This window comes from Dipodomys merriami, unplaced genomic scaffold, assembly GCF_024711535.1.
Source record: "Dipodomys merriami isolate MVZ:Mamm:240054 unplaced genomic scaffold, mDipMer1.0.p SCAF_10, whole genome shotgun sequence".
NCBI classification, from domain to species: Eukaryota; Metazoa; Chordata; class Mammalia; order Rodentia; family Heteromyidae; genus Dipodomys; species Dipodomys merriami.
The window spans coordinates 6,679,144-6,697,108 of NW_027202271.1; the positions used below are offsets into that span (position 1 = coordinate 6,679,144).

The 17,965-nt window shown below is 41.0% G+C and overlaps 1 protein-coding gene across 34 annotated transcripts in view; it reads left to right on the top strand.

Annotated features, from left to right (window-relative positions):
* The window catches only part of LOC138839325 (mucin-19), a 223,836-nt gene that overhangs the window by 183,581 nt on the left and 22,290 nt on the right, over positions 1-17,965 (top strand). For 31 of the 34 annotated variants that reach the window (XM_070038897.1, XM_070038943.1, XM_070039039.1 and 28 more), the window contains 25 exons: positions 537-590; positions 757-810; positions 1,333-1,386; positions 1,519-1,572; positions 2,925-2,957; positions 3,148-3,192; positions 4,152-4,205; positions 4,362-4,412; positions 5,068-5,121; positions 5,256-5,309; positions 6,374-6,406; positions 6,674-6,727; positions 6,853-6,897; positions 7,087-7,134; positions 7,357-7,410; positions 8,392-8,445; positions 8,610-8,663; positions 11,606-11,659; positions 11,793-11,846; positions 14,677-14,730; positions 15,938-15,991; positions 16,140-16,190; positions 16,675-16,722; positions 16,849-16,902; positions 17,040-17,093. In XM_070038897.1, the coding sequence (XP_069894998.1) occupies positions 537-590; positions 757-810; positions 1,333-1,386; positions 1,519-1,572; positions 2,925-2,957; positions 3,148-3,192; positions 4,152-4,205; positions 4,362-4,412; positions 5,068-5,121; positions 5,256-5,309; positions 6,374-6,406; positions 6,674-6,727; positions 6,853-6,897; positions 7,087-7,134; positions 7,357-7,410; positions 8,392-8,445; positions 8,610-8,663; positions 11,606-11,659; positions 11,793-11,846; positions 14,677-14,730; positions 15,938-15,991; positions 16,140-16,190; positions 16,675-16,722; positions 16,849-16,902; positions 17,040-17,093 (1,272 nt within the window). The remainder of the gene's footprint in view (positions 1-536; positions 591-756; positions 811-1,332; positions 1,387-1,518; positions 1,573-2,924; positions 2,958-3,147; positions 3,193-4,151; positions 4,206-4,361; positions 4,413-5,067; positions 5,122-5,255; positions 5,310-6,373; positions 6,407-6,673; positions 6,728-6,852; positions 6,898-7,086; positions 7,135-7,356; positions 7,411-8,391; positions 8,446-8,609; positions 8,664-11,605; positions 11,660-11,792; positions 11,847-14,676; positions 14,731-15,937; positions 15,992-16,139; positions 16,191-16,674; positions 16,723-16,848; positions 16,903-17,039; positions 17,094-17,965) is intronic. The other 3 variants (XM_070038948.1, XM_070038939.1, XM_070038982.1) reach the window with 3 other exon arrangements.

Genomic DNA, 17,965 nt, shown 5'->3' on the forward strand with positions numbered 1-17,965 from the left:
AAGGCAGAATTTTTTTAAACTCATTGACTTTTGTGACTTGGCTGCACATATTAAGCTACCCAGGGGTTGCCTAGTAATGACTTAAAGATCAAAGTAGACTTGAATGGTTTTCTTGCTTGCAATAGTGAAGAACCACCTCGGAGGCCTTGGATAGATAGGACACTGAATATTAAAAAAAATTATGTTCACCTCCATTGGGAAATTTTTATTCTGTTTGCAAAGCATGCCTACTACAGATAGCACAGGCTTCCTGTGAAAGTATACTTTTATTATGTTCACTGATTCATAGTGTACAAGAGGGTTAAATATTTATTGGATGAAATAGATAGTTGATACATAGAAAACATGATTGACTCAATCTTGGAGCAAAGTCTAATAAAAATATGTACAAACACCACCCACATACTATTTACCTAGACAATAAACAGTATCTCACTGAGCTTCCCAGGGCACACTCTCTGAATGATGTAGCCCAGGTGACATTCTTTGGTTTATACCTGGAATGCTTCAATTGCTGATGACTTTTCTCATTTCAGGCACCACTGGTGTGGCCAGAAGCACAACTGTTGCCCCTGGAAGTTCCAGCACAGGTGAGCTACGAGCTTGGAAGAAACTGCCCATTCTGGAAATAAGGTGCTAGAGATTATTCTTCTCATGGAAGAATGTTATTTTTGTCATGGAATAACAACACAGAGAATTTTCCTTTTTTCCTAAGACCTCACCCTTACAAACTCTCTCTCTCTTTCTCCCTTTCAGAAACTACAGCTTTTACACCAATCAATAGTACCACTGCAGCAAGGAGGGAAGCAGGTGAGATTTGTGTGTGGGGGGGTGGTAGATGGGGGAAAGAGAGACAGAGACACACAGACAAAGACAGACAGACACAGAGAGGGAAAGAAGCACCTCCTTGGACCATAGCATATTCAGATATATGTTTCTTTATATGCATGTACATGCGTATATACATACATGTATAGACACGTGTTTGCTCCAGAATTTAATTTTTGAGCACATTTAAGCATTGTATCCACTTCTTACACCTGCTATCTCTAAGTAAAGATTACTGGAACAACAGGAAACTTAAGAGAGGTGAGCATTGGGAGAAAATTCTCATCAAATTCCAGGAGAAGTCTCTACTTCTGGACATTGTCATTTTACTTAGATTATGATACGTTAAAGGCAGGAAAATGCATCTAACTCATCCTGTGCTGTGGCCATGAGAATTCTGTTACTTTGAAAACACAAATGTAGGAATGCAAGTCTGCATTTTAGATTCAGGTCCTCCTCTGGCTTCCTGAGTTGCTATGACAGCCTAGCTTCTTTGTGCTGCAGGTCCCACTGAGGTCAGCACTGGCACAACAGTTGGCCCTGCAGGTGTGAGCACAGGTGAGTTCACAGCTGGCCACACACTGTGCTGAGCCCATCCTGCAGTGCACTTTCCTTGTGCTGCTTCCAAGCAGACTCACCACAGTTGGGCTCTGAGCTCTGTGATTCATTTTCTGATCTCTCCCCTCTCAGCAGCCACAACTTCCTCTGGAGTCAGTGGGACCAGTGGAGCTGGAAGCCCTGCAGGTAAACACTGGCAGCCCCTCCTACTTCCACACACACAGCTGTGCAATGAGAGCTCCTATTGGTCCTCTGGGAAGAACACATTCTCAACAGAAATACCTGATATCCAGGATTTGATCTATGGCCTGAGGGTCAGGCACTGAAACCTTCTTCTTTCCCTTTCTTCTGCTTCAAGAAGACTTCACTTTGGAACAAGAACTGAGCATGTGTTATGTTATTGGAAGAGAAACTTAAGTTTTTGCCTCTAACGAAACAAAGTCATTGTGCCCTTGAACCATTGGTCATTGGACATTTTACAGGGTTGAAATGGTATATGAATTCTAGTGCTATACACCACTGAAAGTGCTGTTAGGCTACTGAAAAACAATGTATGAGAAAGCATTTGCTTTAAACTATGGTTAAATATTTGGACCTCTTTGTTCTCTAATGTTAAGTTCACTTACCATGTGAAGTGCAAAACTCTAAAGTTTAAATCAACACATGAGAATACTAATAATCCATATCTCTATTATTTTTGAGTTCGTATGCCTTTGTATGTGTGTGGAGGGGATATATGCCAGTCCTGGGGCTTGAGTTCAGGGCCTGGTAGCTGTCTCAAGAGTTTTTTGTTCAAAGGTTGTGATCTACCCCTTGACCCATTGCTCTAGTTCCACCTTTTTTTGTGTAGTTAACTGGAGATAAAATCTCAGGCATTGTCAGTATAACTTGTGGAGGAGATGGGGAAAAACCAGTTGTTTAAGGATACAGGTGGACCTGTTGCAACAATGAGAAGTACAAGCTGTCATGTCCAAAACTAGCTTTACAACGTCGGTGCGGGGGGGGGGGGGGGGAAGAGGGGGGAAGGAGGATTGGGACTGGGGGGAGGGGGGAGGCTGGGAAGGGATGTGAAGGGTAAACAAAGGAGGAGGCTGCAATGCTTAGTAAGAAATGTACGCATTATCCTGCCCACGTAATTGTAACTCCTCTGTACAGTATGTTCACAAATAAAATAAAAATTAAATTAAAAAAAAATCTCAGGCATTACCTGCCTGGGCTGTCTTCAGAGATCATCAGATCTGAACTTTCTGAGAAGCTATGATTGCAAGCATGAGCCACCAGCAGCCTACTCCATATGTTCTTTTATTGAGATGCTTATCAGTCTTATTCCAAGCAAGAATTCCATAAGGCCCACCTGAGAAACACCTGAGTTGTATGGAATAGAATAAAATCTGATAGACTTTGCTGCCAAGGGTGCCTTTGAACTTCACTCCTCAGTTAAGATTACACACTTACACCCCAGGTACCAGGCATAAATGTCCTATTTTTCACACAGATCATGCACACATAATTTTCATTTCTCTTTCTTTTTCCCTTAGGAACTACCATCAAAGCAGCAGAGAGACCAACAGGTAATTCAGAAGAAGGTGATGTTGGAGAGTTCTATATTTCTGTTTTATTCTGCCATTGGGGAAAAGAAAGAATCTCAAAAAAAAGAGCATGCAAATGAGCCCTACAATAGCCCTCCCATGACTTGTGTTCTATGTTTTCCTTCCTTTAAAATGATGGCATATGATAGATCTCTCCTCCCTGTGATTGCAGGTACCAGTGGATACACTTCCAGCATTACTAGAAGCTCCAGTCCAAGTAAGTGTATTCTCTCCTTGTTCAGTTTCACAGGGGAAGATGCTTTCCCAAACTCGCCCTCCACTTTTCCAAAATTCCCAATACTTGCTTAGAAACCATCAAAATCACGCGGAGGAAATCGGTGGAAATGAGAGTTTGCAGCTGTTAGGACTGTCACCGAGGACCAACTCAAGCCAAACTCTATGTCTGCAAAAGTGTAGTTTAAGAATGGCCTTTGGTCCCGTCTACACACCAGAACAGCAAGGCTGCTGTCTCTTACTCTTGAATGGTTTCTCTTTTGAATACTGGCCTTTTGGTGTGGATTTCTGGTGAACCAGATACAAATTGGAATTTCCCAGACAGTTAACCCATGGGAGATTGTTGCCATTATAAGCTAGTGTCAACACTGACCAAGGAGGTTTGGTCTCAGGTAAAAACAGTGCTAGAATGAACTCAGAATCTTTTAAACTCTCATTGACTTTTTGTCTTGGCTGAAAATATTAAGTTACCCAGGGGTTGCCTCAGAGATGGCTTAAAGATCAAAGCAGACTTGAATAATTTTCCTACTTGCAATAGTCAAGAACTACCTCTGGAGTGTTGGATAAATAAGTCACTGGATATTAAAAAAAAACTTGTGCTCGCTTACATTGGGAACTTTTGTATTCTATTTGCTAATTATGCCTATTGTATATAACACAGGTGTCCTGTGAATAGTATTCTTTTATTATATTCACTGATCACTAGTGGTGAATAAGATTAAATATTTGTTGTATGATTTAGATAGTTGATATATAGAAAAAAATAATTGACTCAAATTAGGAAGAGAAAGACCAATAAAAACAATTCAAACACCAACCACATACATGATGAATTATCTTCCTGAGCTGCCCTGGGCACACTCTCTGAGAGATGTAGCCCAGGTGACATTCTTTGTTTTATACATAGAATGCTTCAATTGCTGATGACTTTCCTTGTTTCAGGCACCACTGGTGTGGCCAGAAGCACAACCATTGCCCCTGGAAGTTCCAGCTCAGGTGAGCTACAGGCTTGGAAGAAAATGCCAATTCTGGAAATAAGGTCCTAGAGATGACCCTCATGTTGTTTTCATGGAAGAATAGCACAGAGTGTTTTCCCTTTTACCTAAGAACTCACCTTCAACCACTTCTTTCTCTTCTCTTTGTCCCTTTCAGAAACCATAGCTTTTACAACAGTCAGTACCACTCCTGGAAGAAGGGATACAGGTGAGAATTTGTGTGTGTGTGAGAGAGAGAGAGAGAGACAGAGACAGAGAGAGAGACAGACAGACAGACAGACAGACAGACAGACAGACAGAGACAGACAGAGACAGAGATAGGCAGACAGACAGACACATAGGGACAGAGACAGAGACAGATACTGACAGATGAAAAGATAGAGAGACAGAGACAGAAACAAGCACTTCATGGGACTATAAAATATTCAGGTATATGTAGTGTTACATATATACATATATATACATATAAATATACATATATATCTCTTTTCCTCCAAAATTTCCATTTTGAGCACTTTTAAGCCTATGATCCACTTCCTGCCCCCAGGCTATTTCTCAGCAGAGATACTGGAACAACAGGAAACAAGCAGTTTTGCACTAGGAAAAGCACTCATCAGATCACAGCAGAAGTATCTAACTAGTGAACACTGTCATTGTACTTTGGTTATAATATCTGGAAAGTAGGAGAATGTCTATAATTTATCATGTGCCGTGGCCATGATACTTTTGTTACTGCAAGTAAACAAATGTACAAATAATGTACAAATGAAGGCAAGCTACAAGTGTAGGTACTCTTCCTGTTAGATTCGGGTCCTCCTCTGGCTTCCTGGTTGCTATGACAGCCTAGCTTCTTTGTGCTGCAGGTCCCACTGAGGTCAGCACTGGCACAACAGTTGGCCCTGCAGGTGTGAGCACAGGTGAGTTCACAGCTGGCCACACACTGTGCTGAGCCCATCCTGCAGTGCACTTCCCTTGTGCTGCCTCTAAGCAGACTCACCACAGTTGGGCTCTGAGCTCTGTGATTCATTTTCTGTGATCTCTCCCCTCTCAGCAGCCACAACTTCCTCTGGAGTCAGTGGGACCAGTGGAGCTGGAAGCCCTGCAGGTAAACACTGGCAGCCCCTCCTACCTCCACACACACAGCTGTGCAATGAGAGCTCCTATTGGTCCTCTGGGAAGAACACATTCTCAACAGAAATACCTGATATCCAGGATTTGATCTATGGCCTGAGGGTCAGGCACTGAAACCTTCTTCTTTCCCTTTCTTCTGCTTCAAGAAGACTTCACCTTGGAACAAGAACTGAGCATGTGTTATGTTATTGGAAGGGAAACTTTTTAATTTTTTTTACTCTAACTAAAGGCAGTCATTCATTGTGCTTTTGAAACCATCAGCTTTTTAGATAATTGGCAGAATAGAAATGGTGAACTAAATCTGAGTTCAATAGAGCACTAAATGAGCTTGTTGGGACATTGGATAAAACTGTATCAAAAGGCATTTGCATTATATTATGTGAAATATTGGCCCATTTTCGTCTCTAAGTTCAAGTTCACCTATCATAGGGAGTGCAAATGTCTAACATTTAAATCAACAAATAAGGATGCTAATAATCCATCTCTCTATTACTTTGAGTTCCTTACCATATGCCTTTGTGTGTGTTTGGAGGGGGGAATTTACCAGTCCTGGTTCTTGAACTCAGCACTTGGGAGCTGTCTCAAAGCTTTTTCATTCAAAGGTTGTGATCTACCCCTTGACCCATAGTTCTAGTTCTAGCTTTTTGTGTATAGTTAACTGGAGATAAGAATCTCACTGTCTTTTTCTGTCTGGGCTGGCTTCAAACAGATATCACCAGAAGTCAGCCTCCTCAGTAGTCAAGATTGCATGCATAAGCCACCAGCAGCCTATTCCATATGCTCTTTTATTGAGATGCTTACCAATCTTATTCCTAGCAAGGATTCCCTAATGCCCACCTGACAAGCATATGAGTTGTATGGAATAAAGCCTCATAGACTTTCCTGCCAAGCCTGGCTTTGAACCTCACTCCTCAGATCTTGGGCTCCTGAATAGCTAAGAAGAGTACACATTTGAGCCACAGGTGCCAGGCACAAAATATCCTATTTTTCACATGAATCATCCACACAAAATTTTCACTTCTCATTTTTTTTCCTTAGGAACCACCACCAAAGCAGCAGAGACACCAACAGGTAAACAGGGGAAATGGGTTTGAGATGACCTACAATCTTTGAATAAAGAAATTATCCAAACAGGAAAGTTTGTTCCTACTTTGTGCTAAGCACATGGTAGACATGGAAGATGTCTCCCCTGTGAACTATAGCAACAGGAAATACACAGTCACTAGACAGGAAGTGTCCTTGGCTCCCCGGAAGTCCCTGATAAGGATGCTGTTTGCTACTTTCTCTTCCAGGTTGCAAAAATGTCACCTTGCTCTTCTCTTTCTTTTTCCTACACAGGCACTGCTAGAGCATACAAGACTCCAACAGCTGCACATGGGAGCTCCAGCTCTGGTAAAACACCAAAACTGGGGAAGAACTACTTCTCAGAAAAGATCTGCAATAATCAGTTCCCCTAGTGATCCCCCCACCTCAGAGCATTCATATTTTGCCTTCTCTTTTCATTCTCCCCCTTTCAGAGGCCAGAACTTTCTCTGCAGTCACTGAAGCAGTAACAATAACAGGTAATAAATAAATAAACAAATAAATAAATAGGGGTAGTGAGTGACTTCCAGCACTTTTAATCAGTTGAAATAAATCCACAATGAATTTTACCAATAACACTTTGTCTGAGTTACCAAGTTTTAGGATGCCTATACTTTAATCCAAATACTTACACTGCTGCACAAAAGTATGTTCTCTGTTATCTTTAGAGGCCAAGACTACAGCCCCGGGAAGCCCAGTCTCTGGCAGCCATACAGGTAATAATGAGAGAGCATGAACTTATACCTGATAATTTCCATAATTCAGAAGAAGGAGATGTCTAAGAGTTCAGTTTTTCTGTTTATTCCTCGATTGAGGACAAGAAAGAACCTCAAAAAAACATGCAAATGAGCCCTACAATAGCCCTCCCATGACTTATGTTCAGTGTTTTCCTTCATTTAATGTGATGACTTATAGATCTCTATTCCCTGTGATTGCAGGTACCAGCGGAAGCATCTCAAGCATCACTTCTGCATCTGGAATCTCCAGTCCAAGTAAGTGAATTCTCTCACGGGTACTTGTCCTGGTTCAATTGTAAGCAAAAGATGCTTTCCCAACCAGCCCTCCACTTCCCCAATCTTCCCAGTACTTGCTTAGAAACCAACAGAACCACTAAAGAAGAAATCAGTGAAAATGACAGGTTGCAGTTCTTAGCATTGCTGCTGAGGACCAGTTCACCAAACTCTATGCCTGAAAGATTGTAATAAAAGAAATGCCTTTGGTGCTGTCTACAAACCAGAACAGCCAGGCTGCTGACACTTACTCTTGGATGGTATCTCTTCTGAATCCTGGCCTTTGTGGTAGAGGTTTCTGGTTTGGGGCATATAGGAACAGGAATTCCCTAGATTTTTAACGCAATGGATATTGGTGTCAATGGATATTGGGAGTCAACACTGGCTAAGAAAATTTAGTGTCAGGTAAAATAGGACTAGAATGAAGTCAGAAATTTATTAACCTCCTTGACTCCATGTCTTGGCTACAAATATTATGATGTCACCCAGTGTTAGCCTCAGTGATGGCTTAAAGATCAAATGAGTAGTTTTCCTACTTACACTGGTGGAGAACCACCTCTGAGCCTTTGGATAAATAGGTCACTGTATCTTAAAAAAATTATACTTGCTTCCTTTGTGACCTTTTTGTATTCTATTTTCTAAGCATGCCTAGTGTCTGTAACACAGGCTTCCTATGGGAGGTAATCTTTCATTATTTTCACTGATTTCTAATGTTGAACAGAGTTAAATAAATATTTATTGGATGAGATAGATAGTTGGTAAATAGGAAAAATAATTGACTCAGTCTAGGAGCAAAGACCAATTAAAAACATGTTCAGACACCAACCACATATACGACAAATTCTATGTAAACAGTATCTCTACAAGCTGCCCAGGTATACTCGCTGAATGATGTGGCCCAGGTGACATTCATTGGATTTATACACGGAATGCTTCAATTGCTGGTGATTTTTCTTGTTTCAGGCACTACAGGTGTGGTCAGAAGCACAACTGTTGCCCCTGGAAGTTCTAGCACAGGTGAGCTACAAGCTTGGAAGAAAATACCCATTCTGGAAATAAGGTGCTAGAGATGACTCTCATGCTGTTCTTCTCATAGAACAGTGACACAGAATATTTTCCATTGTTCCTAAGATCTTACCCTCAATCACCTTCTTCTTCTTCTCTGTCTCTCTCCCTTCCAGAAACCATGGCTTTTACAAGAGTCAGTAGTACCACTGCAGCAACAAGGGAGGCAGGTGAGAATTTGTGTGTCTGAGTGAGAAAGAAAGAGAAAGAGAAAGAAGCACCTCATTGCACCATATCTTATTCAAGTATATCTATGTTTACAGATATACATATACATATATATATACATATGTAGGTAATACATATACATGTGTTTCATCCGTTTAATTTTTGAGCACATTATTTTTAAATTTTATTTTATTGTAAAGATGCTGTACAGAGGGGTTACAGTTACATGAGTAAGGTAATGAGTACATTTCTTGTCAAGAATTGTTACTCCCTCCTTTGTTGTTCTCCACTATCCCTTCCCTCCCACTCCTTTCCCACTCCTCCCCCATCTCCTGAAATTGTAAAGTTCATTTCCAAATATACCATCTTGTGGATGTCATTGTTGCAATGGGTCATCCTGTGTCCTTCTTTCAGCATTTTGTTATTCCCCTTCCCTCCCCAAATTGGACAAATACATATACAAGATGCAGGACACCAATGCTTGGTAAGAAATGTATGCATTATCCTGCCCATGTAATTGTAGCCCCTCTGTACAGTATGTTCTCAAATAAAATAAAATACAATTAAAAAAAAAAGATGCAGGACACCAATATCAAGTATAGTGGCAACATAGGGGGAAGAACATACAAAGGAAACAAAATAATCCCATAATACATTAAAAACAACAACAATGAAGAAGAAACGCTTGTGTCCATATCTTGGGGTTTGTTTCACTTAGCATCATCTTATATGGTCATATGTACATAGTTTTTGAGTTTTTCTGCTCATCTGATAAAATTATCTTAGACATATACTAATTATTGCAAATGAGGGAAACCATGAGGGAAAACAAGAGAGGAAAAGAATGAGCTGTATAAAGGATCTAATGAAAGCCTCTTTTTTCTGAAAGCTGGAGTTCATGTTAATATGCTTCATTATCTATAGTCCTTTGCACTAAGCATTTCTAGTTCTTACAGATGAGGGAGATCATGTGACCTGCTTTTCTTTGGGTCTGGCTTACTTCACTTAATATCATTTTTCCAAGTCTTCCATTTCCTTCTGAATTGAACAATGTCATTCTTTCTGATGGAAACATAGAATTCCATTGTGTATATGTACCACATTTTCTTGATCCATTTACCTACAGAGGCATTTGGGTTGGTTCCATGCCTTGGCTATGGTAAATAATGCTGCGATGAACATCGTCGTATTGGTGGGTTTAGTGTGGCCTTGTTTGTGGACATTTGGGTAGATTCCCAGAAATGGGATTGCTGGGTCATAGGGGAGCTCTATGTGTAGTTTTTTGAGGAACCTCCAAACTACTTTCCAGAGTGGTTGAACAAGTTTACTCTCCCACCGACAATGTAGTAGCATTCCCCTTTGGTCTCATCCCCACCAGCATCTGTTGTTAGATTTCTTGATTATAGCCATTCTAACTGGGGTGATGTGGAATCTCAATGTTATTTTGGTTTGCATTTCTTTTATAGCCAGAGATGTTGAGCAATTCTTCATGTGTCTCTTGGCCATTTGTATTTTGTCTTCAGAGAGGTCTCTCTTAAGGTTTTTAGCCCACTTTTTAATGGAGTGGTTGTTTCTTTAGGGGTTTGTTTTGAGGTAGTTTAATTTCTTGAGCTGTTGGTATACTGTAGATATGAGACCCTTGTCTGTTGTATGGCTAGTGAAGATCTCACAATCTGTCTTGCTAGCTATGTCCTTTGCCATGCAGAAGCTCTGCAATTTAATGCAGTCCCATTTGTCCAGTCTTTCTTTGATTTGTTGTGTTTCTGGATCTTTATTAAGAAAGTTTCGGCCTATGCCAAGGAGCCCCAGTGTTTCACCTATTTCTTCTTGTAATATTTTCAAGGTATCTGCTTTTACCTCAAAGTCATTGACCCATTTAGAGTTCATTCTAGTGCAGGGTGATATATAGGGATCTAACTTTAGTTTTCTACATGTGTATAGCTAATTCTGCCAGCACCACTTATTGAAGAGGCTGTCTTTCTTCCATCCTATTTTTTGGCTCCCTTTTCAAAGATTAGGTGGCCATAGGACTGAGGGTTCATTTCTGAGTCTTCAACTCTATTCCATTGGTCCTCAGGCCTGTTCTTGTGCCAGTATCAAGCTGTTTTGAGTACTATGGCTTTGTAATAGAGTTTGAGGTTCGGTATTGAAATTCCTCCAGTATTGTTCTTTCTGCTAATCATTGTTTTTGCTATTATGGGTCTTTTGTTGTTCCGTATGAATTTTTGGATTGCTTCTTCTATTTCATTGAGGAAAGAAGTTGGGATATTGATGGGTATTGCATTGAATTTGTATATAGCCTTTGGCAATATTGCCATTTTCACAATGTTAATCCTCCCAACCCAGGAACGTGGAAGGTTATTCCATTTCCTGAGGTCTGCTTTAATTTCCTTTATCAGATTTTTGAGGGTTTCATTGTAAAGGTCTTTTACTTCTTTGGTTAAGTTGACTCTTAGGTATTTTAATTTTTTTAGGATATTGCAAATGGAGTTGTTTTCCTAATTTCAGCCTCTCTCCTCTCATTGTTGGAGTAGAGGAACGCTACTGATTTTTGTGGATTGATTTTATGCCCTGCTACTTTGCCAAAGTTTTGGATCAGCTCAAGTAACTTAGGAGTAGAGTCTACAAGGTTCTAGCATTGTATCCATTTCCTACACCTGCTATCTCTAAGCAGAGCTAGTGGAACAGGAAACCTGGTAGGTGAGCATTGGGGAAAAGCTCTCATCAGATCCTAGTAGAAGTATCTCAACTTGTGAATAGTTATTTTACGTTGGTTATGAGATGTTGAAAGCAGGAAGCGTGCATCTAATTCACCACATGGTCTGGCCATGAGATTTTAGTTACTGTGAATAAACAAATGTAGGAATGCAAGTCTGCATTTTAGATTCAGGTCCTCCTCTGGCTTCCTGAGTTGCTATGACAGCCTAGCTTCTTTGTGCTGCAGGTCCCACTGAGGTCAGCACTGGCACAACAGTTGGCCCTGCAGGTGTGAGCACAGGTGAGTTCACAGCTGGCCACACACTGTGCTGAGCCCATCCTGCAGTGCACTTCCCTTGTGCTGCTTCCAAGCAGACTCACCACAGTGGGCTCTGAGCTCTGTGATTCATTTTCTGTGATCTCTCCCCTCTCAGCAGCCACAACTTCCTCTGGAGTCAGTGGGACCAGTGGAGCTGGAAGCCCTGCAGGTAAACACTGGCAGCCCCTCCTACCTCCACACACACAGCTGTGCAATGAGAGCTCCTATTGGTCCTCTGGGAAGAACACATTCTCAACAGAAATACCTGAAACCCAGGATTTGATCTATTAAGACTCAGGCACTCAAACTATTCCTTTATTCTGCTTCAAGAAAATTTCATGATGGAACTAAGTCACAGGCTACCTTTTAGTTTTCAGGAAGAGAAATGTCTTTCATTTTCTCACTGATACCTAAAAGAATATCATTGTGCTATTGATCCAGTTGCTCTTTTTAAAAAAATTCAATAGAAATACATTAACTCTTAGCTCTTGAAAGCACTGATAGACCTTGTTGGGTACATTGTAAACCAGAATTCCTTAATCCTATCTGAAGTAATTTTCTTTTTATTATGGGTGAAAATTTTACATATTGATCCTTCTCTTTCTCTAGCTTCCAATTCCTGTTTGATAGATAATGGCAAATTCTGCCATTTAAAGCAACAACACATACAGATATTAATAATCAGTATCTCTTTCATTTATAAGTATATACCATATGCTAGTTGTATATGTGTGTGCCAGTCATAGGGCTTGAACTCAGGGTAGGTGCTGTCTCTGAGCTTTGGTGCTCAAAGCTAATGCTCTACCACTTAATCCACAGCTCCACTTTTAGCTTTTTTTGTAGTTAATTGGAGGCCAGAGTCTCATGGACTGTCCTGCCTGGGATTGGCTATGAGCCATGACCCTTGGATCTCAGCCTCCTATGTAGCAAGTGTTACAGTCATGAGCAACCAGCATTTGGCTATATGCTTTCTTATTGCGAACTTTTACTATCTCATTCCAAACACAGACTGCCTAAGGTCTACTTATGAGACATATGACATATGGAGCCTGGTGCCATTGACCTCTAATCACAACCACTTGGAAGGTAGACATCAGGGAATAATTGCACAAGCGAGGGCACATTGTTACCAACATCCTATTTCAATAATAAGCCAAGAGTAGTATTTCAGACCTTAAATCCCAGCTACAGTAGAGGACACAGGTAGGTGGATTGTAGGCCCAGTATGGCCCTGGGTGCGTTGGGGGAGGGGGAGGGTGGAAAGCAAGACCTTATCAAAGAAAAAAAATAGTATGAAAAAGGGCTGGTAGTTCTTGCCCATCACGTGTGAGGACCTCAGTTGTAAGACCATCCTGACAAAATAAATCTGTTAAAAAAATATGGATATACAATTTTGAGCTGACAAGAAATGTGATATTGTGCCTGCTGTACAGTGGCTTCACCTTTGCCCCTCCCCCTTCTTGAACATACAGTTCACTTTGGTTCTTTTCCCTTTCCTCAGAGATCACCACTGTGCTTGGGAATATATTTCTGATGACTTTGGTAGTGGCATGATTCATGTTAGATGGATAGAGTTGTTAGAGAAAACTGTCTTTAAAGAAAAATAAATTTTATATTGGAAAACTTCAGATTGGAAAAAAATTTTACATTATAGATTAACCCCCTGCCTCCCCCTTAAAGGTTTTGAATTTGCGTTTGAGGTCATATTATTTCAGAGGAACCAGGGCTTGCTTTAGAATTTGAAACCACTTGGGCCTCAAGTTCCCAAGGCCTTCATGTCCTAGGGACATCAGGAATCAAAGTCTCTGGAGAGATTAATGGCAACAGTACAGGCTCTGAAACAGTTTCCTCTTTGAAAACTCCTTTTTTTTTTTCTGGATAGCATTGCTAAACTCAATTCAGCATAGAAACCATGAGAATAAAATAAAATTCAACAGATACTTTTTATTTCACACTTTCTTTTCATTAGAAGCCACCACTGGTGCATCAGAAAACCAGACAGGTAAACACAGGAAATGTTCTGACATGACCTTCAAAGGTGGACAGATGAGCTGGCATCTCTCTACACAGAGTCTACAAACTGCTTTAAAATAATCATTGCATGCATGTTAGTTGGACACATTGCCCTTAGTCTTGCAAAAGCATATGGGCAACAGGGAAGATGTCTGTCCGTTACAGGAACAGGAAGTACATTGACTACACAGGAAGTGTCATTAGCGTCTTGGAAGTCACAGATCAGCATGTCGTTGGCTACTTTTTCCTACAGGATACAAAGGTGTCACCTTTGTCACCTTTCCCTACATAGGCAGTGCTAAAATGTCTCTCTCTACAACTGTTGCCAGTACAAGCTCTAGCTCTAGTAAAACACCAAATTGGGAAGGACTAGTTCTAGGGAAAAGGATTTGCAATCATCAGATTCCCTCAGTGATCCTTCTTTCCTCTTCTCAGATCATTTCAAGTTTTGCCTTCTCTTTTTACTTTCCTCCCTATTTCAGACACTACAGCGATCTCTGCAATTACTGAAGCAGTAGCTATAACAGGTTAAAAAGAAAGAAAGAAAAAGAGGGAGCAGGGGAGCCAGTGACTCTTCCGGCAATGTGGATCAGTTAAAATGAATTTAGGTTAATTTCTGCCAATCAAAACCTTTGTCTAAATACCTCTATTTTACCCAAATCCTTACAGTGATATACAAAAGAATGTTCTTGGTTTTTCTTTAGGAACTGAGACCACTGCACCAGGGAGCCATGTCTCTGGTAGTCACAGGGATAAGAATGAAAAATTACAATCCTCTCTCTGATACTTACAAAAATTAAGAGCCAGGTGGTCTATGGTGGGAGTTTGGCCTTTTAATTTTTGTTCCCCTTTGGAAGATAAAGTACTTTCAGAAAAATCACATGCAGAACCCTAGGAGAGGTCTCCTATGATTTTCAATGAGGAAAAATAGATTGACAAATGACATTGACAGATGACATATCAATCCTTCCTCCTTGTGATTGAAGGTACCAGCAGGGGCATCTCCAGAATCACGTCTACACCTGGAATCTCCATTACAGGTAAGTGAATCCTCTGAGGTCCTCATAGTTATTCATTTTCACTTTCCAAGTTTCCTGTTCATAAGGCTAAAGTTTGCTTAGAAAGCAGCAGAGCTACTGTGAGGAAATCAGGGGAAACTAGAGGCCCCAGCTGTTAGGACTACCACAGAAGACAACCTCCAGTTTACCTCTAGGAAGAACAAATGATCCATCCTCTAACACACAACAATCAAGCTGCTGACACTCAACCCTAAGATGATTTTCTCTTCTGAATCCTGGCTTTGTGGTATAGATTTCTTGTGAGCAGTATGAGAATAGGAATTCCCTGCACCATTAACCTCTTAGCTATTACTACAGTGTCAGCAGGAAACAACACTGGCTCCCATGGTTTCCTCTCAGGTATAAAGATGGCTAGAATAAAGTCAGAAAAATTTTGACTCCTATTGACTTTTTGTTGTAAGCTATCATATTAGACTTACTCAATAGTTGGACCCTCAATGATGGATTGAAATTCAAAGCCAGCTCCCATGGTTTTTCTACTTTTCGTCATCAGGAATGCCCCCACTGGGGCCTCAGACAAATAAGTCACTGGAATTGAAATTTTATTTTCTTTTCCATTGGGGGAGTTTATATTCTATTTGCTAAGCAAGCCTACTAGGCTTCTGGAGAAAAAAATGTTCATTGAGGCCAGGTGTTGATGGCTCATGCCTGTAATTCTAGCTATCAGGAGGCTGAAATCTGGGGATTGAGGTTCAAAGCCAGCCTGGGCAGGAAATTCCATGAGACTCTGATCTCCAATAAACCACCAGAAAACTGGAAGTGGCGGTGTGGCTCAAGTGGTAGAGCGCTAGCCTTGAGCTGAATTGCTGAGGGACAGTGCCCAGACCCAGAGTTCAAGCCTCACGACCAATAACAACAACAAAAAGTTCATTTATTTTGTTCACTGATCCCTCCCTAGTTATAAAACAGGATTCAACAAACGCTATTGAATGAGCTAGATATTTAAAACATGGGAAAAATAAGAGCAGAAAGACTAATAAAATGATGTGCTCAAAAAGAAAACTCCACCATGTAGCTGAAGTGGTCCATGAAAATGGCATCTCCCTGAGCTGCCCAAGGCACAAAAGCTGAATAATGTGGCCCAGGTGACATTCATTGAACTTATCAATGGGGTGACTCATTTTATGTGGTTCCATTTTATGTTGATTCCATGGCCTTCTTATTTTAGGCACCACTGGTATGGCCAAAAGTACAACTGCTGCCCCTGGAATTTCCAGCACAGGTAGGCTGAGAAGAGAGTACCCATTCAGGATTATAAGATCCTAAAGATGACTTTCACATTGTTCTCCTCATGTAAATACATCATATTTAATTGTTCCTTCTATGTCCTTATCCTTAATCTTCTCCTGCTCCTCCTCTCTCCATTTCAGAAGCCACAACTTCCACAAGCACCAGAACAACTGTAGCAAGAAAGGAAACAGGTGAGAACTTGGAAGAGAAAGAGACAGACAGACTGAATGACTTTTGGGTAATGATAAATTACAATTACACATTGATTCTCAGTAGGACGGTTTCATGGTGGGGTTCTTAGGAACTCTTATCTAAGATCAACATTATTTTCTTTAGTCATTGATTTTGAGTCCATTTAGGCATACATTTTTTAAAAATCTTTCCAGAAATGGCTCAACCTCACATGTTGATCTCTGCAAATGCGAGAAAGGAAAATTGGCGTCTCCTTTCTCCAATCCCCATTTCCTCCAGTATCCATTGGAGGAAAGACGGGCTCAGGGAATATTACTTCACGTAAACAGAAGGCAAACATGCACACAGAAATTTCTTGTTCTTCTAATACTTCTCAATGAAGTGCCTTTCTTCCTTGAGCAGAGAAGTGATCGCAATATGCAATAGTTGTCCCAGTTGCACCCATCTCTCCACCTCAAAGTTTTTCTACATTCCACTTTTCAGGAGCAACCCCTGGAGCATCAGTAAACCAAGAAACCAGAAGCACAATAGGTAAATATCACAAAAAGAGGGGGGGAGGAGGATGCTTGTCTTACTGACATTGAATTCCAGACGTCTTGGTTTTGAAAATGTCCAACTTTCCCATGAGAGTGATACCTATCCCTTCCCTCCTTGCAGGTACCACCAGGATGGCTTCAAGCAGTACACTTGAACCTGGGAGTTCAAACACAGGTGAGCCAATCAACTGCTGAGCATTGCCCACAGAATGACCTCTAGCAGTCTAAGAGCTCTCAAAGGATGCACATCTTCAACTTGGCCTGCGTGCTGTTATTTCCTGGCATGTCACACTTTCTGACCTCTCTTCTCAGAAGCTACATCATCCTTGGATGGCAGCCATACCACCAGAAGCAGAATGAACACGGGTGATCATTCACATTTCCTAACCTTGCCAACTTCCTACTCACATAATAACTAACATTCCTAATAACTAACACTTTCTAGCAAAGTATGTGCTAGGCATGATTCTACAGCCGCCTTCAGCTTTCTATACAAACTACAAAAGAAGTATTCCTGTTTTGTCCAGTTTTTTAGGTGAGCAAGCCTCTGGCTCCAGAGATGTTAAGAAAATCGGCCAAGGTCACCCAGCAAGTGAATAGCAGATTTCAACTCTGGATCCCAGGAGCTGTCTTCCAAACCATGACCCTACTGTCCACTAGACTCATGTCACATGTCTAAACTTTTCTAGAACACGAATATTTCTATTACATCAATTTACTCCTATAAATATTCAGTAGGTAGCTGTGCACCTGTGGCTCACACCTGTTACAATCTGAGCTACTCAGAAAACTGAGATCTGAGGACTGAGGTTCAAAGCCAGCCCAAACCTTCATGATCACCAAAAGGCTGAAAGTGGGACTGTGACTAGTAGGGCATACTAGCCTTGTCCAGCCCCTGAGTTCAAGCTCATGTGTGCACATGTATACACACACACACACACACACACACACACACACACACGTGTGCAACACATCAACAGGTAATCAGTATGTTTTGTTTCTTCTCAGCCATCTGGTAAAAGTCAAGGACATTAAACCAGATGAATAAAAACATTCCCTGGCATTGAGCTCAGAAAAAGGGACATTGTCACTGGAGCCATCCAGTGTGCAACAAAATATTGTATATTCCTGGACATGATCTTGTCCTACACTCAACACCTCTGTCCATGCCCTCCCCCATACTGGGACAGGTTTTTCTTAGGAATGAAACTGATCTGACCACATTCTTCCATTTTGCT